At 41.9% G+C, this 25,304-nt stretch overlaps 1 protein-coding gene across 1 annotated transcript in view; it reads right to left on the reverse strand.

Annotated features, from left to right (window-relative positions):
- Window positions 1–25,304, reverse strand: part of LOC140284795 (uncharacterized) — a 141,762-nt gene that overhangs the window by 47,850 nt on the left and 68,608 nt on the right. The window contains exons 19-21 of the mRNA XM_072378790.1: window positions 12,030–12,083; window positions 7,519–7,563; window positions 7,376–7,429 (exon numbers count right to left, since the gene is read on the reverse strand). Coding sequence (XP_072234891.1) covers window positions 7,376–7,429; window positions 7,519–7,563; window positions 12,030–12,083 — 153 coding nt within the window. The remainder of the gene's footprint in view (window positions 1–7,375; window positions 7,430–7,518; window positions 7,564–12,029; window positions 12,084–25,304) is intronic.

The following is a 25,304-nucleotide window of genomic DNA, read 5'->3' on the forward strand; positions in this document are numbered from 1 at the left end:
CCTTGAGATGACAATTGTTGTAATCTGGCACTATATAAATAAAATTGAATTGAATTGAATTGAATTGAAATTATCACCATGGAGAGAGGGCTTGAACCTTTATTAAGAATCTGACAAGTGGTACGGGAGCTGTCAGCCCAGTTAGTCCTGGCAATTAGAGGGACTGTCATGAGGAGAAGGCAGCAAGAGGTGATATTTAATTGCCCAAGCAGAGATTGGGGTGAAAGTGGGGTGAAGGTGCGCTACATCTGACTTAATGCAAACACAGCTGTTTCCATCCCTTTTGTATATTTTCATTTGTGTGAATCAGGGGATTTTAATTTGAATTATGGCGTTTCAATCATAATTCACCATTGTGGTACGTCTCGATGTGCATCTAAACAGGCTGATTGAAACACACCTACTGTAGGTCCAACTGTCATTACTAAGTTAGGCCCCTCTTTACATAAGAGGGTTCCCCCTAGATCCACCAACGGGATCGGACTGTTGGAGGACGGAAAGATCCCCAATGGTTTGAAAATTCATATGTTTTATTCGTCCTGTTTGTTCTATGCCACCGTTCTGGCAATGTTGGTGAGGCTATCTATGTTTTTGATGAGTTTTGAAGTTGTTAAAGAAATAAATGACAAAGAGGGGAGATATGTAATCGTAAAAGGGAAACTAGATAATAACATAGTTACTTTGGTCAATGTCTACGTGCCACCTAATTCTGATTGATCGTTTTTGAAATTACTGTTCAAGATCATAGCCCTGGAAAATGAAGGAATCCTAATATGTGCAGGGGATGTTAACATGATTTTGAATGCTAAACTAGATACAACTAGTAACAAGAGAATCAGGACTCATCTATCAAAACCTGTCAGCACCTCTCTAACTGAACTGGGGATGTTTGATGTTTGGAGACAACTCCATCCGTTAGAGAGGGACTACACACATTATTCTGCCCCACGCTCAGTGTACACCAGAATAGAACAGTAAATACAATGTATTCAAGGTCTCTACCAAAAGCCTACTGCGAGGATAAAATTTAATGGACATCTAACTGATAGTTTTGTTTTACAGCGAAGAACTCATCAAGGATGTTGTCTTAGCCCTACTCTCTTTGCCATTTTTATTCTATCCATATAGAAAAACAGCATCTCATAGGGCTCTCTGCAGATGATGTTACTGTGGCTCTCCAGGACCTGGACAGGACCTTTCCTAACTTGATGTCGATATTAGGAGACTACGGTAAATACTCAGGCTACAAATTAAACATAACAAAAACACAAATTCTCACACTGAACTACACTCCAGGCAGAGAAATTAGAGAAAATATAGCATCAAATGGAACTCCAAGGTAATTAAATATCTGGGTGTGGCATTGGCAAAAGATCTCACTAAAACATTTGAAATAACACGAATTGAGATCATAAAAATTATTACGTTGTATGTTGTACGTTGAATGTTATACGTTTTCCAATCCATCCATCAGAAACTAATGGAAAAAAACTTGTATCTAGATTTATCTGGGCAGGAAAGAGACCAAGGATCAAGGATCAAAGCAAAACGGGAGAAAGAACTAAACATAGAAATATCAGAGGAGGATTGACATTCCATGTGGAGTGCACAGCGGTCAGCTGCGAGTCCGATGTAGAGGATATTGGCTGGAAAAATTTGATTTGTTTTTTTCATTGCGCCTCCTATAAAAAGCAAATTCTCTCAATCACAAGAACAGTGATGGAGGCAGTGCGGAAACGCAGATCACTCCCATATCTTTTGACTGCGCCCAAAAATTCAAACTTTTTGGAGTAATGTATGCATGACTCTGGGAAAGATTCTGGGATACACAGTTCCTAACAATGTGATGGTCCTTTATTTTTGTGTCCTAAACGAGAATGTAGTTATTAAAAAAGACCGGTATCTTTGTAAAATACTGTTGATTGCTTGTAAAAAAAAAAAAAAAAAAAGCTATAACAAAGTGCGGGTAAAAAACTGAACCTCTAAGCCTGAACCAATGGATGGACAGAGTGAAGGATTTGTGTACAATGGAAAAGATGATTTCATCTCTCAGATCTAGAGGAGCGACCTTTTCCAGGAAATGGGAGAAATTGACTGCTTTTATCCAAACAATAGAGGATGCTACACACTAATAATTAAGGACATTGGTCATTTCATACAATGATATTATCAATAGAGGAGCCCCCCGTTTGTGTATTTTCTTTTTTTTGTGTGTTTTTTTTTCTTCTTCCTTGGCAGATTGTTGCCAATTGTTTTTCCTTAAACTGAAAATACTAAATGAAGAGTATCAACCAAAAAAAAGCATTTATGTTGTTCACTTAGTTGTACTCACAAAATTTGAGAAATTTATATACTAATATCATTTGTGCTTTTTATCTCTGAGATTTGTAACAGGTGGTGTATGGACCCAATTGCAGTACAAAGGAGTCAGAAGACAGTGGTAAAAAGTTCAAGGCTTTACTGAAACTCTGGCAGACAGACAAACGGTTTAGAAACCGGCAAAAACTCGGGAGAACCTGAGAACTCCCCATCCTCAGGTTGTGAGGAAAGTGAGTTCGCCGGTGGGTCCACTGCCTCCTCCTCCGACAGGGAGTCCTCCCACTGGTCCGGGGCAGTGGAAGGGCCAGCAGCAGGCATCCTATGGCGAGGGCCCCTGCCTATGTTGCTGGGGGAGGGCTGGTCCGGATGTTGCTGGTGAAAGACTTGGATGAGACCCCGGTCCAAAATGTGTTGAGCAGGAACCCAGGATCTTTCCTCCGGACCGTAGCCCTCCCAGTCGACGAGGTACTGGCAGCCCCTTCCACGTCGGCGAGAGCGACGGATGAAGGCTTTGAACTGAAGGGCAAGAGGCCTCCCCTTCCAGGGCTGGGAAGAGAGGAGGCTGGTAACCGTAGGCACACTGGAAAGGAGACAAACTGGTGGCGGAGCTGGTAAGGGTGTTGTGGGCATATTCCACCCACAACAGATGCTGGGACCAAGAGGATGGGTTCTGTGACACCATACACCGGAGGGCCGTCTCCATTTCTTGGTTCTTCCTCTCAGTCTGGCCATTAGATTGCGGGTGGTACCCGGATGACAAACTGGCCGTGGCTCCCAAGAGGCTGCAGAACTCCCGCCAGAACACTGATGAAAACTGGGGCCCTCTGTCCGAGACCACATCAACAGGAATCCCATGAAGGCAGAAGACGTGGTTGAGGAGCAGCTGGGCTGTCTCTTTAGCTGACGGGAGCTTAGGCAAGGACACAAAGTGGGCCATCTTAGAGAAGCGGTCCACAACGCTAAGAATAGCCGTCTTCTCATTCGATGGTGGCAGGCCTGTCACGAAGTCCACTGAAATGTGGGACCAGGGGCGATGTGGCACTGGGAGAGGCTGTAGGAGGCCGGATGGTGCTTGACGCGATGTTTTATTCCGATTGCAGATCTGGCAGGCTTTGACATACTCCCGGGTGTCCTCCTGTAACGTGGCCCACCAGAAACGTTGTAGAAGGACCTCCCGGGTTCTCTGGATCCCAGGATGGCAGGTCAACTTAGAACCATGGGCCCACTGGAGTACATCCGACCTCAGAGCTGCAGGCACGAATAAACATCCAGTAGGGCAGGCACTAGGACCAGGCTGACCCTCTGTGGCAGCTCTTACTTTCTCCTCAATTTCCCAAGTCAGGGATGCCACAACACACGGGGACGGAAGGATGGTGTCAGGAGCACTGGTGCCATCATCCTCCCTCTGGAACTGACGTGACAGAGCGTCAGGTTTGACGTTGCGGGAGCCGGGTCTGTAGGAGAGGGTGAAATTGAACCTAGTGAAGAAGAGGGCCCATCGTGCCTGTCGAGAATTGAGTCTCTTTGTGGTTCGAATGTACTCCAGGCTCTTGTGGTCCGTCCACACCAGGAAGGGCTGCTTGGTTCCCTCCAGCCAGTGCCGCCACTCCTCCAGGGCCAGTTTAACAGAAACGAGTTCCCGGTTACCAATGTCATAATTTCTCTCGGCTGGGGAAAGACGCCGAGAGAAAAAGGCACATGGGTGGATCTTCTGGTCACTGGCTGCTCGCTGGGACAGCACAGCCCCTACACCCATGTCAGATGCATCCACCTCTACGATGAACTGCCGTTCGGCATCAGGAACTTGGAGGATGGGTGCAGAACTGAAGCGGTCCCTCGGGGTCTGAAAGGCTGTATCTGCAGAATGGGACCATCGGAAGGAAGTCTTGGAGGATGTCAGGGCTGTGAGAGGGGCAGCGATGGAGCTATAGTTCCGGATGAAGCGCCTGTAAAAATTGGCAAAGCCCAGGTACTGCTGTAGCTTCTTATGGGTTTCAGGGACTGGCCAACACCTAACTGCGTCCACTTTGGCAGGATCCATCTCCAGGTGACCTTGAGTCACAATGTAACCCAGGAATGACACAGTCTGTGAGTGAAACTCACACTTTTCGGCCTTCACGAAAAGGGAGTTCTCCAGCAAGCGTTGGAGGACCGTCTGGACATGGTGGATATGTTCTTCGCGGGACTTAGAAAAAATGAGGATGTCGTCCAAATAGACGAAAACATATTTGTCGATCATGTCTCTGAGGAGGTCGTTGACCAAGGCCTGGAAAACTGCCGGGGCATTGGTGAGGCCAAATGGCATCACCAAATATTCATAATGTCCGGTGGGCGTGTTAAAAGCAGTCTTCCATTCATCCCCCTCTCGGATGCGGACAAGGTGGTAGGCATTACGGAGGTCGAGCTTGGTGAAGATCATGGCTCCTTGAAGTAACTCAGAGGCTGAGGAGATGAGGGGAAGAGGGTACCAGTTCTTTATAGTGATGTCATTAAGTCCCCTGTAATCAATGCAGGGGCGCAGGGTCTTGTCCTTCTTCTCGACAAAGAAAAATCCTGCCCCAGCAGGAGACGACGAGGGTCGGATAATAGCGGCAGCCAGGGAGTCATTGATGTAAGACTCCATGAACTCCCGTTCAGGACCAGACAGGGAGTACAGACGCCCCTTGGGAGGTGATGTGCCAGGCATCAGGTCAATGGAACAGTCATAAGGCCGATGAGGGGGCAATGAAGTCGCCTTAGTTTTACTGAACACTTCCCGGAAGTCATGGTAGGAACTCTGGACAAGTCAGGGCAGGAACTGGAGTGCGTTGTCTGCTGGGGTACAGAGGCCTCTTTAAGGCAGACCTGGTGGCAGGAGTTCTTCCAACCGAGGATGCCCCCTGTGGCCCAGTCGATGTGGGGGCTGTGTCGACGTAGCCAAGGGTAGCCTAAGATCAGTGGAATGTTGGATGACAGGAGGTGAAACTGGATGGTCTCATGGTGGTTACCGGAAAGTAGCATGTGGACAGGAGAAGTCTGGTGAGTGACAGTCTCCAGAAGATGGCCATCAAGGGCTTTGGCAGGAATTGGGGTGTCAAGTGGAATCTTCTTAAGTCCGAGTTGTATAGCTAAGCTCTCAGCCATAATGTTGGCATCTGCACCAGAGTCTATAAAAGTGGGCAGGGTGTGTGCACCACCAGGAAGGAGGAGCTTGACTTGGAAGAGTGGGCGCAAGCTTGAGGAGGAAGACTTTGCTGCCGTGTGACTCACCAGGACTTCCTCACTCACTGGTGAGCCCTGTCTTTTAACAGGCAGCGGGAGATAAAATGTTCAGCTTGTCCACAGTACATACACAGATTCCCCTTACGGCGGCGCTCTCGCTCTTCGGGTGTAAGCTTGGTGCGGCCCACCTGCATGGGCTCAGACTACGCCAATATCCATAGCGGGTAAAGAGGAACCGGAAGCAGATGAGTAACCTGGCCAGCGGGCTGGGTCGAGATGACCAGGAGTGCTCTGTCTCCTCTCCCTTCTCCGGGCCTGTATGCGGAGGTCCAGCCGAACAGTAAGTTCAATGAGACTGTCCAGTGTGGAAGGTAGAGGATAGGAAACCAGTTCATCTTTGATGTAGTCTGCCAAACCATGCAGAAAAGCATCGCGCAGAGCCGCAGTGTTCCAGTCGCTTCGACAGGGCCTGGTCCGGAAGTCGATGGAGAAGTCAGCCACTGACTGGTTCCCTTGGCGCAGGGAGAGCAGATCACGGGCGGCATCAGATCCGGAAGCGCCCAACCCGAACACCTTGCGTAGTTCCTCAGAGAAGGCCTGGAATGATGCACAAGCGGAAGTCCGCCTCTCCCACTCTGCTGTTCCCCAGAGGAGGGCTCTGCCGGTCAGGTTGCTAATTACGTATGCCACCCTGGCATCCTCGGTGGCGAACGTGTATGGCTGCAGGCCAAAGAGTAAGGAGCAGGAGGTCAGGAATGAACCGCAGAGTTCAGGGTTTCCATCATATCGCTCAGGGGTTCCCACTCTGGGCTCGGAGATCATTCTGGGCTGTGATAGAGCTGGAGCAGGAGTTTCCGGTGTGAGAACTGGAACTGCAGGAGGGCGAGTGGACATCAGCTGTTGCAACTGGGCAGAGAGGGCTGCAAAGGCATTGGCGTTGGCCTCTGTAGCTCGTCTGGCGTATGCATCAGCCTCCTCCATTCTCTGCTGCTGTTGCATGAGCGCGTGTTCAATCCTCTCAAACTGATCCTGTGGTGAGGTTGGTCCTGCTGGGTCCATGTCTGGCCAGATTGTACTGTAACGGGTGGTGTATGGACCCAATTGCAGTACAAAGGAGTCAGAAGACAGTGGTAAAAAGTTCAAGGCTTTACTGAAACTCTGGCAGACAGACAAACGGTTTAGAAACCGGTAAACAGGAATCAGGAGAGGAGAGGCAAAGTTCTTGGTCAGGGACAGAAGGCTGGGTCGAATTACCAGGAGGCAGACGAAGCAGGGAATCAGGGACAGGCGAGGTCGGTAAAGCTGGCAGGAGAACGCTGGAAAGACTTGCATGGCAAAGAACAATCTGGCAAAGGATAGAGTGTGGAGCTGGTGACTATATGCTGGGCTGATTGCATGTGATGAGAGGCAGCTGTGTGCACAGGTGAGTGGAGTGAACTGATGAGGTGGGTGTGACTGACAGGCTGAGTGGGGCAGAAGCAGGATCAATGGAAAATTACTGATGGTTGGATGACTAAACTCTGACAAGATTGTCCTACATGATAGAGTTCAAACAAAATACAAAGGTAGTGCATACCCACAAGAATATTTCAGTACCCACCAAGATTCTTTGTGAACAACACTCTTTGTGAAAATGCCACACAAATAAGCCAACATGCAGCTCTTGGACTGTATATTTCAATAATGCAGATAAATTAGCATTAGTATTTAAACTAACCCCCTAACCCTTATTTAACCTAATATTTAACCCCTCTGGTGCTTAACAGTGTTCTTGATTAATGTTAGTACTATCAGTAATATTCAGAGTGTTGACTTCAACAAACACTTTGCAGCAAATAAAACAGATGTTCCTAACCTGTGCTCCTTTTATCCCAGGTGGACCCTGAAGCCCAGGCAACCCTCGCACACCCTGAAGATACATTTAAGAGCACAGGGAATGTGTTAATAATTTTAGTTCCCCAAAGATTCTGACACAAGTCACTTAAGGTAAAATATTACCAGAGGTCCCTGTGGTCCTGCTTCGCCAGGCAGTCCCCGGGTACCCTGAGGATAAGAAATCTTTAATACAGTGTAATATGCAGGAGATGCTAAAATTAGTAATTTTCAACAACAATGGTAGCAGAATGAGCATATTTCTAATCTACATGTGGTACTGCTGCTGTAACCTATGCACAGCATCTCAGTATGTGTTTAAATTTTTCCAATATTCTGAACAATCTTTTAACTGCTCTTCAGCACCTGCCTCATAATTGATCTTGATAAATAATTCTTGACCACACAAGCAGTACAGCAAACTCTAGAGTCTATTTAAACAGTTAATTTAACTAAGGGAATATGCCATATAGCTGAAAGGACAAGCAGTCCCTGAATGAAGATTGCTTTGTGATTTGTTGTTTCTCAGGTCAAGGACAAGTTATTTTATTCAAATGTGGTTCCAATGCAGTGGTTCTACACTGTTTTATACTAATATTCTCCATTTTGATTATATATATTGTAATGTGTTGGGGGAGCAGCTGGGTAGAGCCTTCCCAGCATGCATTGAGATGCTGTATTTGTTAAGCAATACTTGTGTTTTAGTGTGCTCTGTCACACAGAAATGTTATTCTTTGTGCAGCATTCAATGTTGTGTTGTTTCATACCTGTTTGATTAGATTACTGTTTCTTTTTTTGACAGCAAATGATTGCACCATGAGTAAAAGCCAGTCATCCAGTTAGTGACTGCCTGGTGTTGTTGTATATAGTCAATATTTACTGAAAGTCTGGAGTGTGCAATCAAAGAGCTTATTGAAATTAAACTTATCATTTCCTAACCCAACTCAAGCTCACCACAACATGTAAATATGGTGTCTCACCACCAGTATTACCCAAAGTCACCCTGTTCTTCTGTGATTCTTGCAAATTTGGCAGTTAGTGGAACACGGCTGGATGCTGTTTCATGTTTCATGTTACATGCTACTCTTACTGTTAGTCTTTCAAACCTGTTCAAGAAATTTTTATAAATCTTTGTTTTGTTTTTTCCTCTCATGTGTTTTTTAGGTGATTGTCCATATAAAATGAGCACAGAGTAACTATACAAAGCTCAAAGTTCATGTAAAAGAGGGTTGCTCTCTCTAACAGAGATCGCTGCTCCTGAACTGCCTGACAAGTTGACAGCCCAGCCGTTTGGTCTTTCACTCATCGTCACCACCATGTGAAACATTTGAATAATGCTTGACTGCCGACTACTTTGACACACCCTCAATTTAATTCTAGACTACCAAAGTAATATAAAGGTTAGAATTAGTGTTTTTTTACTACTGTTCACCACTCCAACCTTTTAATATATTTCTTTAATTTAAACTGAGGATGGATCTGTCAAACAGGAGAGCAAAGAGAGTAGAGAACAATGGACTTGAAGAGAAAGGCTAAAACTGGGGGTGTTTCAGACACATTTAAAGTAAATGAATTAATCCTGTACATGAGAATAAAACTCTTTCTTTAACATTAAAATATCCCATACTACTATTACTACTACTTTTATTATTAATAATAATAATAATAATAATAACTATAGGAAAAAGAAGACAAAGAACTTAAATTCCTGTAGCGCTTTCACGAGACCAACGCTTACCTGTATGTTTAGCTTTTTTATAAGTTGTTCCTTCAATGTTTTGATTTGAAGTTCAATTCAGATAGTTTTAAAACTATCACTATTTTTCAATCCTTTCAGTTCTAGATGATTGTTATGTGTGGTCAGGTGGTGGCACACCTGGGGTGTCTTGATGTGCTGCTGTCTCCCTGCCGTCTCCTTCCCCTGCCGTCCTCCACAGGCCAGTGGCCAATTGGTAATCAGGTCGAGGATAAAGAGGGAGAGGAGGAAGGCCGCGCTCTCTCACTCTGGGGGGGCAGCAGCTACATGGATGGTTTGCTTTCTTTTGATTTAATTGTTAACCCTTATTTTCTTTTTTCTTATTATTCATCTGTCTTAGAGGACAGAGTGTTTGTTTTTCCTATTTTAGTTTGTTATGTTAGTTTGAGTTGGAGACTGCCGGTAATCCTGTTTTGTCGTTTTTGTTTCAGGTTATATTTGGGTTTTTTTTCAGTAAGTGGGGAAAACGCAGGGTGCGACGGCCCATTGCGTGGCTGGCCCTGTGTTTCCCCCTTTTGTTCCTTTTGGCCGGGGTCTCCATCTCTTTTTGGTTCATAACTTTATGGGTTAACCATTAACTTTTCTTTCCCCTTTTCCTTTTCAGTGGCAACTTTTAATAAATATCGTTCCTTTTTGCAAACATTGTGTGGCGTCCTAATATGTTATGGTCTCATTGAGCCTATGAATTATTTCTATTTTTTGAGGCCGTAACAATGATCAAAATGTTAATCACCTGTACTTCACAAAGTTAGTACAGTTACATAATGTTTCTGTACAGGTAAAGTATGCTTAAATTGATGTTCAACAATCAGCCACAAAAGCAAAACCTCTGTAACGCCATCTAAACTCCTTGGCGTGTCCAGTCATGTCTGGCACCTGGAAGCAGCAGATTCTTCTGGTTCTGTGGGCTGTGGGGTTGGTTATACATGGAGAGGATTGTTAAGGTGCATTCCACGTTTGCTCCAAGTGATTAAGCTCAGGGGAGTTTGTATTGGGGCCCAGGTGAATGTTTGAGTTCTATGTTTTTTACTGAAGATGGTCATATGTTGTTTGTTATAAATTAAATATTATCTCATTATCAAGGTTTGTAATTCAAAACAATTCAAAAGTATTAGTAGTTTTCTCCTTCAAATTTTTCTTCAAAATCTAAACCTTCAGACTTTATCAAGGTAAACAACACACCTTGAAGGCATCTTGTTGTGGTTCCGTACAGTAAAACATTAACAACTAATTTTTCCCAAAAATATTTTTTTTTTCGTTGCTTTACACAGCAATAGAGCAATAAAGGGTGAAGGGGTAAGGCCTATAGTGGTGAATATAATGTGTGACAGTAATAATTGAATAGTGAATTAAATAAACATTTTACACCTCATCTTTATTTTTCTCTTTATGTCAAAGAATATTTTGCCCTATTCTGTATTGTGGATAGTCGCCCTATCTGGTTATGCTTCTTTTGGAGATTCATTCCTGTTCAAATGCAGTCTTCCTCTCCACTGTCAGCTTGTGCATGATCAGGACATGACATTGAATCAAAGAGAAGTTTCAATAGGCATCACATAAATTGGACTAGGATCTGAATGAATTTGATATGATTGGGTTATGATTGTATTAGAAATAATTGGATTATAAATGGCTTGAATTGGGCTGTATTTTTTAAGTGACTTGAGATGAATTTTTTTTGGATTTGGTGCTGCATAAATAAAACTCAACTGAATTAACTTGAACCAAGCTGAATTAAATTGGTTGCGTGAGCTCTTGGGTAAGGTACTGGATTCTCTCTCCCATGGTAATTTTTAAGGGTCGTGTATGGTTGAGTTTTTTTAGTCACATGTAATTTGTGTCCAGATTTATGTCTAAAGCAGCGCTGGAAGCTGAAGGATGGATCCTAATGAAGACAAACCTTATGGAATAGAGAGAGGACTCAAGTGGCTCATTCCACACCCTAAAACCAACTGCTATGAAAATTGCTTCAAAGACATGGTTGAAAAGTGGGCTGTTCTGCGCTGTCTTTAAGGTATTTAGAGTAAAGCATGTACCAGCCATTTCATTAGGACCTCAGGAAATTGTAGCAAATCCTGAAAAAAGTTTTTTTGTCTCATGTGGCCTTACGTTTTCCTATCCTTTAACAATCAACAAAAAATATCACAATATATTTAAGAACTAAAATCGTGCTGTCTGCTGTGTAACCTTAACAAGCACTACAATGAAGTGCTCTAAAACCAGACTGAGAGGTGTTAAAAACACTGTTATCATTTACAAATGACCAACTATGTGGATATAATTTTAGAGAAAAAAAGAGAAAAAATAAGTCTTATTTTACCAGTGTTGATATATATTTCAAAAGAATCATGAGTATTGGATCTCTACATATTCAGCCTTGAGGACATGGAATACCTTGGTTTTGATGATGAGTTTACACCTTCAAGAATATCCAGAAATATTTCCAGGAGATCACAAAAGTTTAGCATCATCCGTTTGTTGCATGCAGGCTGGCCAGACATGAGCATTCAGGTTATTCTCCCATTTAGCACCTGTCAGAGACTTTAATACTTTGTAACAACATAATCGAAATCCTGTACCATACTGTCACAAACATTACACCTGACATCTCATCACTGAACAGAGGTCTACAAGCTAAAGGCGACTGGGAGTTTGTTTTTTATCAAAGGAAAGTGTGACTGGTTGTTCTGACAAGGGGTGAGAATCTTTCTTCAGAATGTGTGCACGTTTGACTTGTTATATCAAGGGTTGGGGTCAGTGTTGGCCTATATGTGAATTTGGTCAGGCACAGACCACAGAGTCAGTTTTGCCTGAATGACTTTTATTAATAGACTTGTGTACAAATATAAATTTGTAACGTATAAAATCAGTGTCAACTCACCGGGGCCCCTTGAGCTCCAGCAGCACCAGCAGGTCCAGTATCCCCTTTTATCCCCTGAGGAAACAGCAGAAGTTTTAGTACCTTTTTACCTACACAGCAGGGTCTTGAGTGATATGAATTTTAGCACACACTAATGCAAATCTAAAAGCAATTCTCAATAAATTCAAGGCTGAGTTTATACTGAGTAAAGGGGTTAGGGGTTAACCCAAAACCCATAATTTAAGATTGTATAATGTTGAATAGATCATTTGTGCAACAGAACTGGATTTACCATATTTCAGGTCCACACCTACTTTTTGTATTTCAAACCTTCTGTACATTGATCATGCCTATAATGTACTATACAATGAATGAGATTAGTGCGACAAAGGCAAAAAAGACAAATCTATTAGAACCTCAAATATTTTTTTGGTCTCTGTCCTTTTAAGTATTTTCTGTCATTGGTGGCAGTCCTAATCATTTCTCAACCGTCACATTTTTTGTTTGCTTCAAACCCACTAATGAGCTGTGCTGCTTTAACTACACTTACTGTCATTTAAGCATGTTTAAGTTTTAACAATAGTAATAATTTTAAAGATAATAGTCATTTCAGGCAGCACGGCATGTATGAAAACAGCTTAAGTAGTCTTCAAACTTTACAGATACTGATTCATTTATCAGACTTTATACAGCTTCCTCTAGAGACACAGCAGAATTGGCACTTGTCTTTTCATACAAGCAAGGGGACAGTTGTACAAATGGAAACATAAGATGCTTTCGCACATGTACTGGAGCCCTGAAATGTTCCTGAGATCCTGAGCAATGGCATGTAAGAATGCAAATGTCTGCAACATTCAAGTATGTTGTATTTGTGGATTGGAGGGATTTGTTTGGTTGTGGGATATCGTGAGTTCATCTCTGGGAGCAGCTCTGTACTGACGCATGAACACAGCTTGTATGGCATGTCCTGTGGTGAGAAATCTTGCAGCAGGCAGGAGACTTGTTAAAACAAAAATGAAACGCAACAAACAAGCACATTTTAAGCCACAACACAACGTGCAAATAAAGTTTTAACCATATGCAAGACCCCAGAATCATCTTAGCCCATTTTATACTGTTCCACTATATTTGCTGGCTGTATTACGATGCAAACGGTGTGTGAAACGGTTCCAGTGCAGACCACGGTAATATGCTGGCACTGGAAATGTACGTGTGAAGGAGTTATAAAATGTATTCTGGTACTACAGGCCTGCCACTCATTTGAGAATCACATTACACTTAGATTCCTTTGATTCTGTGCATTTTCAACAGATTTCTATAATTTCTGAAGGTTGTTTGTCAGAGCACGAAAGCCCAAATGCTATAAATCTTACTTATGAATGTTATCAGCCCATTAAATGGCACTTATAGGTCATAATCCCCTCTTGTGTTAATTATGTGTCAGCAACCTCTTGCTGCTGTTAAATAAATGAAAGTAAAAATGTTGCTGCAGATGGGAGAAGTTATGTGCTACATTAGTTGCCGTTTTACACGTGGAAATGAGCAGATTAAGGCGTCTCCCTTGACACATACAAACCTTTCCATCCCCTTCGCCCAAAACATACACAGAGGACATGCACAATGTATAGGCATAGCAACAGAAGAGTTTCCACGTTTATGATTAGTTGTTACAAATCAGCTGATAACTACTTGTAATCACTGTGTAATTCTTGTGCATTTTATGAAATTGCAGGAAAAAATAAAATACCTCTTGAAAGATCACATCTATAACTAAACTAACAGCTCACTGAAGGGTTTTCTGTAAAACATCCATACTACATGGGCACATTCACTATTCAGTGAGACCAATAAGCAGATGGATGGTCCTCAATCAACAACATGCAGTACAAACACACTTGTTATGCACAAACTGTGAGGGGGGGGCAAAGTGACAAAACAGGAGTCACAATTTCCACTGCAGATCAAACAGTTCAAAATCACTGTGCATCTCCAACTTGAACAAGTTTCCAAAGGACATTAACTCTTGTTTTATCTATGTTGACTTGAGTTAAGCGCTGCTCTCCAGCTCCTCATTGGGGAAACCAAGGTTTCTCTCTGCCAGATGGGATGTGCAATTTCACCAGCATGTTCTGGTTGTGCTCTGTGGTCCCATCCCGGATGGGTTAGGGATGGGTGTGCCACAAAGCGTGCTTATCAGATTCCACAACTACGTCAATCCATCTGACATGAAAGAACAGCTGTTCATTCAACTTCACAGCTTATCCTACAAAGGAAACCCACTCTCCTGTTTTATTTGACCTTCTTTTTAAAGGATGTGGTCAGACATGGTTTGTTATAATGGTTTACTATATTGTTCTGCTGTCTGAATTCATCTTTTATTGACTTATGTTTAAGCTCATCAGTTCGGAGATGCCAAACTTTCACAGTCTCCTTGATTTTTAGCAGTATGTGGCAGAGTGAAGTGGAGAACTTTTCTGCTTTAAGAAAACAATGCTGTCAAACCAGTTTCTCCACATTTGTCTATTTTCTCTTGCACTAGACATCCAGAGATTTATATCATCTTGTCATTTATTGGGCCGTGGTGGGCGTCTTGGCTGTGTAATTATGAGGTCTGCTGCTCTTGTGGGTTTATGTGCATAGTGCGGTGAGACACTTCAAAAGACAACAGATGCAGTGAAGAGCTAATTCAGTTGTTTCCTCACTGCCAACTTGCAGAGCTTTTCACTTAAAAGATGTGTTGCACTGTTAGAGCAGAGAGCTCAGACAGAGAGGAAGTGCTTTAAAGCCTCATGGTGTCTCGTATGAGATCCTGCAGAGCACTGTATCAGATCTAAAAATGGATCTTAGATGGTTCCAGGTTTACAAGAAGGCATGGTTCAGAATCGGCCAACAGTATTTACTGTTGCAGTTTCTGAGTTTGATCGATTAAAAGACCTTTTGTGATCTTACATACAGACAATAAGGTGTTACTGAGTGTGTTTCTTCAATGTTATAGTTTATATAGGTTACAGTTTGTGATGATAAGGTCTTTTATAAATTTCTACTTTAAGTCCATAAAACATTCTCAGAATCAGAGTCATCTCAGTACGTATCAGGGGTCAGGTTATCTAAGGCTAATACAATGGCACTCTACCCATTCTAACTTAGTCTTCTCCTCCTAAATATATCCAATTTGATACTCCCAAATTGCCTTCTAAGTTTGCCAAAAAATATTGAACTTCCCAATATTCACAGGAGTTATTAGGCATGTACCATATTAAATACGTATAAAATAAAACATCAGATAATAGGATATAATGTTTGCACAGTGCTCCGTCTATAAATAAACAAAAACATACAAAAACTTTATGATATTGTTAAATAATCATGAGATCAGGAGGGAAACTATCTTACAGAGCAATTGTCTAAGTGTTTCAGTATGCATTGTCAACTAATTGAAATGAATACAGTTCCATAAAACGTTCAGAAAACAAAAGCATGTATACTGCTATAAGCATCAAATAATAACATAAAACCCCACAGACAGAACAACAAACTACATTAGCAGTTTTTTTTCAGTTTACATGGAGCTACATATAGGGGGATACAATTTCTGGTAGGGATAACTATCTTGGGCTGCACGGGGGTGTGGTGGTTAGCACCATCCCCTCAAAGAGTCCCCCGGGCCCCGTGACAGAACCAACGGATTAAGCGGGTATAGAAAATGGATGGATAACTATCTTGGCACAACACTGGGACTGGGACACTGAAATTGAATTGCTTTGTGTACCAGGCATCACTAGGTTTAGCTTCTCTTCATTGGCTCCCTGTTAAATTCAGAATAGAATTTAAGATTCTCCTCCTCACATATAAACCTCTTAATGATCAAGCTCCATCATATCTTAAAGATCTCATAGTTGGATATTTTCCCAACCGAGCACTTTGCTCTCAGACTGCAGGTTTACTTCGTTGTTCCCAGATTTTCTAAAAGTGGCAGAGCCTTCAATTATCAGGCTGTGTGGAACCAGCTGCCAGTTTGGGTTTAGGAAGCAGACACCCTCTCTACCTTTAAGATTAGGCTTAAAACTTTCCTTTTTGATAAAGCTTATAGTTAGGGATGGCTCAGGTGACCCTGAAACATCCCATAGTTATGCTGCTATAGGCCTAGGCTGCTGGGGAACCTCCAGTAACTATATAATTGGACAGCGTCTCTCTATGGTTTCATGGTCAATCGAAAATTAACGTTCCACCTCGGCCCTCCCCGCTGCTCGTGTCTGCACCCACCTGTGGGCACATCTTTACTCCTGGGGCACTTGGCTGAGAGCATTGGGGTGCGGTGGCCCATTTTGTTTGGCTGTCTGGGGTGCCTGGCCTTCTCGGGTATCGGGTGGGGCCTGTACCGGGGGGGCGTTGGTGGCGCTCAGGCCCGTGGGTCCTTCACTCGACTCATATCTAGGTGGCTGGCATCTGGCTACACTCATAACTGAGCACAATTCATGTAAAACCTGCACCATATATTTTGTATGTTCATGCACACACACACACACACATTCATTCACCAATGTTTATGTTTATGTTTATGTATTTATCAGACGCTTTTATCCAAAGCGACTTGCAAATCAAGATATAACAGCTATATAAAAAGCTAACAATAAACTACATAGAAGGAACTCACTAGTCCGACTCTGTCAGAGGGGACAGAGTAGAGATAGGGTGCAGGCATAGAAGGAAGTGCAGAAAGATAAAGTGCAGAGATAGAGGGGGGAGGGAAGTACAAGGTAAGTGCTGGGATAGGAGATGCTCTCTGAAGAGTTGGGTTTTCAAGAGTTTCTTGAAGATAGACAGGGACGCCCCTGTTCTGGTAGCGCTCGGTAGGTCATTCCACCATCGTGGGACGACACATGAAAAGAGTTTGGATTGTCTTAGGCGTGGTGTAGGAGCTGCTAGACGACAATCCTGGGACCAACGGAGGGACCCAGTTGTGACATAAACCTTTGCAAGAGCATTCAAGTCACATGCTTGTTATACAGTTGTTGTGTCATCCGTATCCACAGTTATATTATATGTTTATGTATTTGGCAGACACTTTTATCCAAAGCGACTTACAGTGGTAGGCGGGTAGGGTAAGGAGGTCTTGCCCAAGGACCCCCACTGGAGCTAATACCATTCATGCAGGGGATTTGAACCCAGGTCACCCACTCAAGGTGGCAATTTTACCACTACACTATTCAGCCCAAATATGTACTTGCTGCTGGTGTTGTTGCTGTTTGTTCTTTTTTGTTTTTGGGGTTTTTTTCTCTCTGTTTGTCGACCTGCAGCTGCTCCTGATGGTTCTCTAGGTTTCCCCACAGAGGCCGTAGGATGTTTTATGTTTGGTTTCTACAGATATAGCAACTAGTTATCAGGTTTTGTCTTGTTTTTCATTGTCTTCTCCGATAATTTCTTTCTATCTCTGTCTCATTTCTCTTTCTTTGCTCTCCCTCTTTCCCTGTCCCCCTGTCGGGTTTGACCCTATAATTAAAGTATTGTGACAAAATGAATAGATTAGCAGTACTTGGGAATCAAGGAGAGCTTTACATTCATAAAGCTTCCCTTGGCAAAGCTAATTGTTTGGCATAAAATGGTATTAAGATTACAATTCTACTACCATAATGCTGGATAGGACAAGGTAAAAAAAAAGGTAGGCTTATTCAACAGTGGCTTGATTAGAGCTGTCTTAAAGGTCTGTGATACATAGCATAGGGGTTTTGCAGGTGCCTCTAGAGAGGCAATAGTCCTTGCTGCATGTCAGGCCCCCTCTCTCTGCCCCCTGTTTCCTTTCTCCCTCCAACTGTCCTATCAAATAAAGGCATAAAAAGCCCCCCAAAAAAGAAAGAATTGACTTGAGGTACAGAAGAGATGATCAGAGGTAAGACATCCTTAAACAGTCAAGTTGGTATGGGATCCAATAGACATGATGATTTAGAAGATATGACTGTTGACATCAACTTAGACAGAGCAAAAAGCTATTTAAAAAAAAAAAATTTCATTGACAAAAAAAAAAATTCCCTTTTTTCAGAGAAGTAGTGGTAGACAATGCATTTATACCAGCAGCTGGGAATGAAAGATGGTCATTTTCCCTAATAGCCTTAAGTTCATTATCAAAAAAAGTCAATAAAACAACGACTGCTAAGCAGTAGAGGAATACAATAGTCAACAACAGAATGGCTCTGAGTCAGACTGTGGTTGTACCACAGTGTCATGACGATGGGTTGGTGTGTGGCGTGGTGGTGAAGGAGGACCCGGATGCAGATATTCCAACAAAAAACACAAACGAAAAGCGCAGCTGAGCCGGTATACAAAAACCTAACTACGAAAAAAACAAAACCTGACAATGACTGAAAAAACTTGACTTGGACAAACCTAACTTAACTTGGATTGCTGTGATTTCATCAGTGACGGTGAGGATCTGGCAATGTGCTTGAGAAAACCTGGAAACTAAATATTGAGGAGGGTGATTGATGATGGAGTGTAGCTGAGGGGAAAAGCACAGGTGACGTGAGTGAAGCTGATGGCAGGGCAAGAGAAACTAAGGAAAATATGGCATAACAAAACTAACAGACATGATACCGAACTGAAGAGAAACCTAGGATTGTTTTTTTACCTCTTTTTGCTGTGAATGTTGATCTTGTCCTTTGTAAGGCATTTTTCTATGTTATGAGGTAGTTTTTAAAGGCAAGGTAGCAATCTTAGATCTGGTAATACACCATGTTCTTTCAAGTTTTCTCTCAGTTTGCTTAAGGGTTCGGAGTTGTGAGTTATACCACGGAGTGCATCTACTCTGAGACAAAACTTTCATCTTTAGGGGGGCAACAGTGTCAAGAGTTGTGTTTAGAGAGGTAGTTCTATTGTCAACTAGGTGATCTAATCGCTGTGGAGTAAAGTCTGTAGAGGAGCCCTCCAGACTATTCAACAGAGAATTTATAGGCAACTTTGTTTTCAATAGTTCTTTAAATTTTGCCACTTAATTATCAGATATACATCTGTTGTAATGAATTTTAATGTAAGAACCTTCAAAACATTTCACTGTAATACTGAATATTTTAGGAAATGATCTGACAAGAGGATTTTGAGGAACTACCAACAGACGTCCTATATCAACACCATATGTCAGGACAAGATCAAGTGTTTGATTGTAGCAGTGTGCAGGCTTGGTCACCAATTGAGCAAAATCTTTTGACTCCAGTAAAGAGTTAAAGGCAATACAGAGGCTGTCCTTATTAACATCAACGTGACTATCGAAGTCATCCATATTAATGACTTGAATGGAAATTAATGACTTTAAAGATTTTAAAAAATCTGAGAAATCAATTAAAAACTCTGTGTCAGGATTAGGTTGACGATACAGCACAACAAGCAAAAGTTTTCAAGACTTTCTTTTTTTAAAGTATTTTTTTGGTCTTTTCAGTGCCTTTATTGATAGTACAGTGGAGAGAGACAGGAAACAGGTCAGAGAGAGGGAATGACATGCAGCATATAGACGTATGATTCGGGACTTGAACAGGGGCCAACTGTGTTGAGGACTAGCCTCTGTATATGAGACATCTGCTTAACCCACTAAGCCACCGACCACCCAAAGTTTTCAAGACCTTCTGTGGGGAGGGGAGAACATGAATGTGAGGATGGCAAATTCAAGGAAGTTTTTAAGCTTAAAGGAATGCTTAATTTAGCAATGGCTGCAACTTTTCCTCATCTTCCAGTGCTACAGCTTATATGAAAATTTATATGAGTGGGGGGAATGGATTCATTTAAGGTAACATAGTCACCTTGATGAAGCCATGTTTCTGTCAGAAAGAATATGTCAAATTCATGTTCTGTAATAAGATTATTTATAACCAGGGATTTAGAGTACAGGGATCTTTTGTTTAGAAGTCCACATTTGATTGTCTTCAGTTTTGGTTATAGGTAAATATTTTACTGAATATTCACATTGAGATTATGAATACCTTTGCTAAACTGTTGACTTGGCTGCTTTATAGGACGTCTACTGGAGATTACCACAGGAATACAGAAGGATTCACTGGAAGGATAAGAGAAGGGAAAGTTCCTATCAGTGTTTTGTTCAGTATATACAATTGGAACCAAGGAAGGAAGGGCAACAGTTGGAGACTGTCACGATTTACGTTCTGTTCCATGTCTTGTCTCGTCATTTCCAATTTTATTTTGAAAAATCACTAACTTTCTCCTCTCGTTTCAGGTATCTTGCCCTTCCTCCCGTGTCAAGTGTCTGATTGTCTTCCCTGATTCCAAAGTGTTTCCACCTGTTCCCCTTTGTCCCTCATGTGTTCAAATAGTCTGTGTTTCCCTTGTCTTGTATCAGTATGTTGTTTCTGTCCATGAGCTTCATTACTAGCCATCTCTTGAATCACAGCCATAGTTTCCATGAGTCTGCAGTGAGTGATCCTCCTGCAGAGCTATCTTGATTTGTAATTTATTCATAGCCATAGTTTATTTATTCATCACGGTAAGTTTCATATCTTTGTTTTGTTCCTCTGTTTCATAATGTTTCATAGTTCCTCCTCCAGTGGACTGTTTTGTGTTTTCATTTTCTTGTAAGATCTGTCACCCCTCCGTAAAAGAAGTGCTTTAAGATTATAGTTTCAGTTTCATAGTGCCTCTGTTTTTTTGAGAGCGTCCTTTGTTTAAATCCGCCTCATCAGGAGAGCGTGAGTTTATAGGCGCATTCCCACTTTAGGAACCTTTTGCAGTTCCTATAACCTTTTCAGGAATAGGGCCGTTTTTTCACGCATTCGGACATACAGGAGCTAGGGACCACGGCCCTCAGCTCCTGTAACCATTTTAGCTCCTTCTCTGAGGCAGGGTCTTTTCTGGGTTCCATAGAACCACATATGACGTAGGTGTTTGGTGGTTGGTAGCTCCGCCCCTTGTCTGAAATATTTACTCATACGACACGGACACAACTGGTGCCTATTTAATAAGCTAAACTCGGACGTCGTCTCCTTTGTCTGCGGCGCTCTGCTCTCCTTCTTTCCTTCATGAAACGAAGAAGTATCGCCTGCTGCTGGATTCTTCGTCTCCTGACTCTTGCTACGTGCTCTTCCAGCCTCCATCTTAGATGCCTGATGTGATCGTCCATGATTAATATCACCGTCATGCAGACCATGAACATGGTGGCCTCCTCGCTCTCCATGTTAGCTTCTTGGTTGTGTTGTTTTCTTCTCTCCTTACTTTTCACGGGTTTTGTTGTTGAGTGTGGCGTCACATCAGTCCTTGTCAAGGTCCCTGATTTATGTGCGAATGCAAAATGAAACAGTTCCCCTGGGGAAGGGCAGTTATTATAACTAAATTCGATGTGGACAGTTCTTAGAACTCTCTGTCCGAATGCAGCTTATGTTTGTTATTGTTCATAGCTTTTCTGTTCTCCTCCTAGAGTGGAGAAGTTTCATAGCTGCGCTCGTCCTCAGCCTTAGTTATTGAGGAGAGCGCTTAGGACTTTCACAGCCTGATTCCTTTACTCTGCTTGGAGATCTTCATCCTGCATTGCCTTGCTGTGCTGTGTTAAATAATAAACACCATTGAATCTGAACCGACCCTGCATCTGTGTCCTGAGGCCCGTGACAGAGACTTGACGGCCACAAGGGTAATCATTGTCTCAGACGGAGCAGAAACTGCGGAGCATCTGCAGATGACAGCTTCTATCAGGAGCTTGCGGTGCTGGGAAGAGGGCTTTGTCTTCAGAAGAATCCATGAGTTCAACTTTCAGACGAGGGTGATCAGTAGTTCGGGAAACTTTCCTTGTAGGCATTTAAAAATTGGTTGATTATTTGAATTAGTAATTCCAATATCTCAATTATTTATTACATAGATTTTATGACACTGACCAGAATATTTCTATACCACATACAGCAGCAGATCCTTCATATTTTGAAAAGTGTGACTTGCCATGAATCAGGACAGCACATCTCCCATCAGGACATGAAAATTTGGTTCTTGTCAAAATCGCAAAGCTTTCAACTCCAGCACATTCATCTGATATTCAGTATATTCTAGACAGAATGTGGACTTGTGATAACTATGTATTCCTTTGGCAATGACTCTGAGACAATATGAGAAACATAACATGGACAGCCCCCGAGATGAAAAAAAACCTTGGACATATCCTGAAATTCCCACCAATAAAATTAATCTAGACAATGTGAACAAGAAAACAACATTCATCCATTTTCATCACCAACTCTATCCTGTTCAGAGTCATGGGGAGACTGGAGCCCATCCCAGCTGCCAGACAGAGAGAGGTGGGGCATGCCCTGAATAGTTCTGAAACAGAGATAACCAGGTAACCCAGTATACATATGTTTAAAACTGCAGGAGGAAACCTATGTTAAAGAGAACTGACATTGAGGAAATTAAGCAGTGATTTGGAGGAACGATAGGTTGAGGAACGATAGGTTGTATGATGAGTCTGAAATTGCCCTTAAATTACAAGGACAGGGTTAAAGAATAAATAAATAAACCCATCTTAGACCACTGGCTTCCCTTAGATTTGTGTTGATTCGTTTACAGAATTAGACGTCCTCATCGACAGAATCCAACTCTGTCTTTAGGCTTAATGACTCACTTCTGATAAAGGTTGTAATGGTTTCTTCAAGAGGAGCACAAAATTCCCATTGTAAACACAAACAAATCCTCCCAAATTACAGATAACTGTTATATAAGTAGTAATTACGAAGCAATGGGTTACTGTATCACTCTGTGTGACATGAAAAGCTCATACTGCTGAACCTGAAACTCTGTAACCTGGGTTGTAGTAAACTCAGTGCCTCTGATCATAAGACCTACAGCTGCCACAAAGATCATCTTTAAGCTTCACTTGAGTGTGAAACAACTTTTCTTTGAAAGTAAATGTACAGTATGATGTTGTAAAAGAGCAGCTTAATGTGTGTGAATAAAGGCCACACTGAAGCCTGAAGCCTTTCACAGCTGATCTAAGTTAAGGCCTCATTAACATTCAATGAGGCTGTCATGGATGGCTGAGGAGAAATTCTTTACAGCTGATGAGCAATGCTTCCTCAGGCAGTGACCACACTCAGAGTAAGTTCAGTTCACATCTGGATATTTTTTCAATTTTTTTTGCTGTACTGTCAATTGCTTTTCATTCTTTACTGGCTCTGTGAGAACTTTCACTGCATATTTACTTGCTGTATTCACATGGGACACTCTCTCTGTTAACCATTTCGTCAAGTATTTTCTGCTTTATTCCTCTAGTTTTTTTTAAATGTTATTTCATAGACTCAGCCTCTCAAAGAATGAACCGTGTAGTAACTGTAGAGTATAAACACCTCTTTGGGTCATTAGAATTCTCAAATTCTAAGGACATGACCTGTGTGTTGTGCTGTAGTTACATACCTGACCACAGACTACACAGATTGACATGTTAGCATCGGCACTCAAAGTTCAGCGTATAATTAATTGTGGGCCCTTAACTGCAAAACAGAGATGCAGCTGAGTGCTCCGAATTAATGGTGAATGAATTTGATCTGATTATGATCCTGATTTCAGGTGGTGTCATTTACATCATCCATATACAGTTACATGTCCTTCGCAACTCTACACAGGTGATGTGACAGCAATACAATGATGGCAGCATATAAGGACATATTTTGGCATAAGGAAGCGAAAACCCTTTGTCTTCTAGTAATACGGACTTATTCAAGTCTGTGGTTGCAGAGTTACAGGACGTCAGTTTCCCAACATTTACTATGAGTGTTACAGTTAGATAGCGTACCCCCCTTGTCAACTCTACTTCTCTACACACTTAACTCCATCACGATGAACCTGTCTCACCAAATATACTCACGTATAGCTCATCTAGCATCCTATACATTGACAAAAGTAACACCTTGACGCTGATCGGAATGAAGTACATGCTGATTATTTCTTGATGTTTTTGTCTGCCATTACTGTCAAATAAGTAGGAGAGGTCAAATCTACAACTCAGCCTCGCTATGTAACAATGTTATAAGACCTGTAAGACAGTCTTTTTAAACAGGAGAGCAGAGACACCTAATTAAATCAAACTGGAGAGCCATCTGTACCAGCACCGCTATCTACCACCACAATCAGCTGTAAACATAGGTCATACAAATGCAGATTACAGACCGATCTGACACAACTAATGTAGTCATGAAGCATGCTTTCAGTGATGAAGCTATGTGTTGGCCAGAGTTCCCTCTCTGTGGCTGCAGAAAGATCCCTGCTTTGCCTAGTTGAGGTTTGTTCAAACTGAGCCCATCTGAGGTCTATTCATATATTTACACTGTATATTTGTACAAGTCAGACCTCAACAAACACGAAAGAATAAAAAAAAAAAAAAAACTTCAAATAGATGTATGGGGGAAAAAAGAGTTTTTGCTACAGTAGTTTATCACTATTGATTAAAAAAATCTGATTTGTAACATATAGTGTCTATGGTTTCATATAGTGCTTCTTTATTAGACTGAAATCTCACTATAAACCCTTTACACTTGAATACAAAACAGCAGCTAGAGCCATCTCAACTAAAAGATTAAAGTCTGAACCATGAAATTACAAATCATCCTGACAGCCCACATTTTGTGTTCAAGGCAGGCTGACTCCTGTTACTCATTAAAATGTTCAATGTTCCCTGACTTTGAGGAAATGCTGTTTGTTGGTGTTATGGCATCAACGATGAAGCGCAGTGTTTTCAGGAATGAGAGATAAGTTAAGCATCTGGCAAGGGAGCTGGATTTATATATGTGAATTTTTGTTCTGTCGTGTACTAATAACACAATTCTACTAAAATCTGGTCTAAGATCCATATATTTGTCAAATCTAACTATCTAATAAGTCTTTCTCCAATCTTTGTTCACTATTAACTGAAGCAAGCAGTTTGAGGTTAACATTTCTGAGGGAGTAGAGGTCTGGCTGTTTAACACTGGACGAGGAATTTGGAAATTTTTTAATTTGTTCATTCCACTTTGTGGAAAATAGCATCGATGAGAGAAGCAGCATCTGTTCTAGACTGTATATAAAGTTGAGCATGGCCTCTGTGGTGTCACTCATTAGTTTATTGACTACCATCTGTAACCATGTGAGTTGCAGTTCAGCTTTAACCACTTTTGTTGTTTTTATACTGGACATTACAAAATAATTAATTAAGAGTGTGTATGAAAGGAGCCACATTCCAAAGCATCAACTGTGAAATTTTATGTTTTACTCTAGATGGAACCATAACTTACCAATTTAACATCATACTATTTTGAAAACGATTTGAAACCATAAATGTCATTATCCATA

The sequence above is a fragment of the Leuresthes tenuis genome, unplaced genomic scaffold, assembly GCF_036924035.1.
Source record: "Leuresthes tenuis unplaced genomic scaffold, fLeuTen1.0.hap1 SCAF_24, whole genome shotgun sequence".
NCBI classification, from domain to species: domain Eukaryota; kingdom Metazoa; phylum Chordata; class Actinopteri; order Atheriniformes; family Atherinopsidae; genus Leuresthes; species Leuresthes tenuis.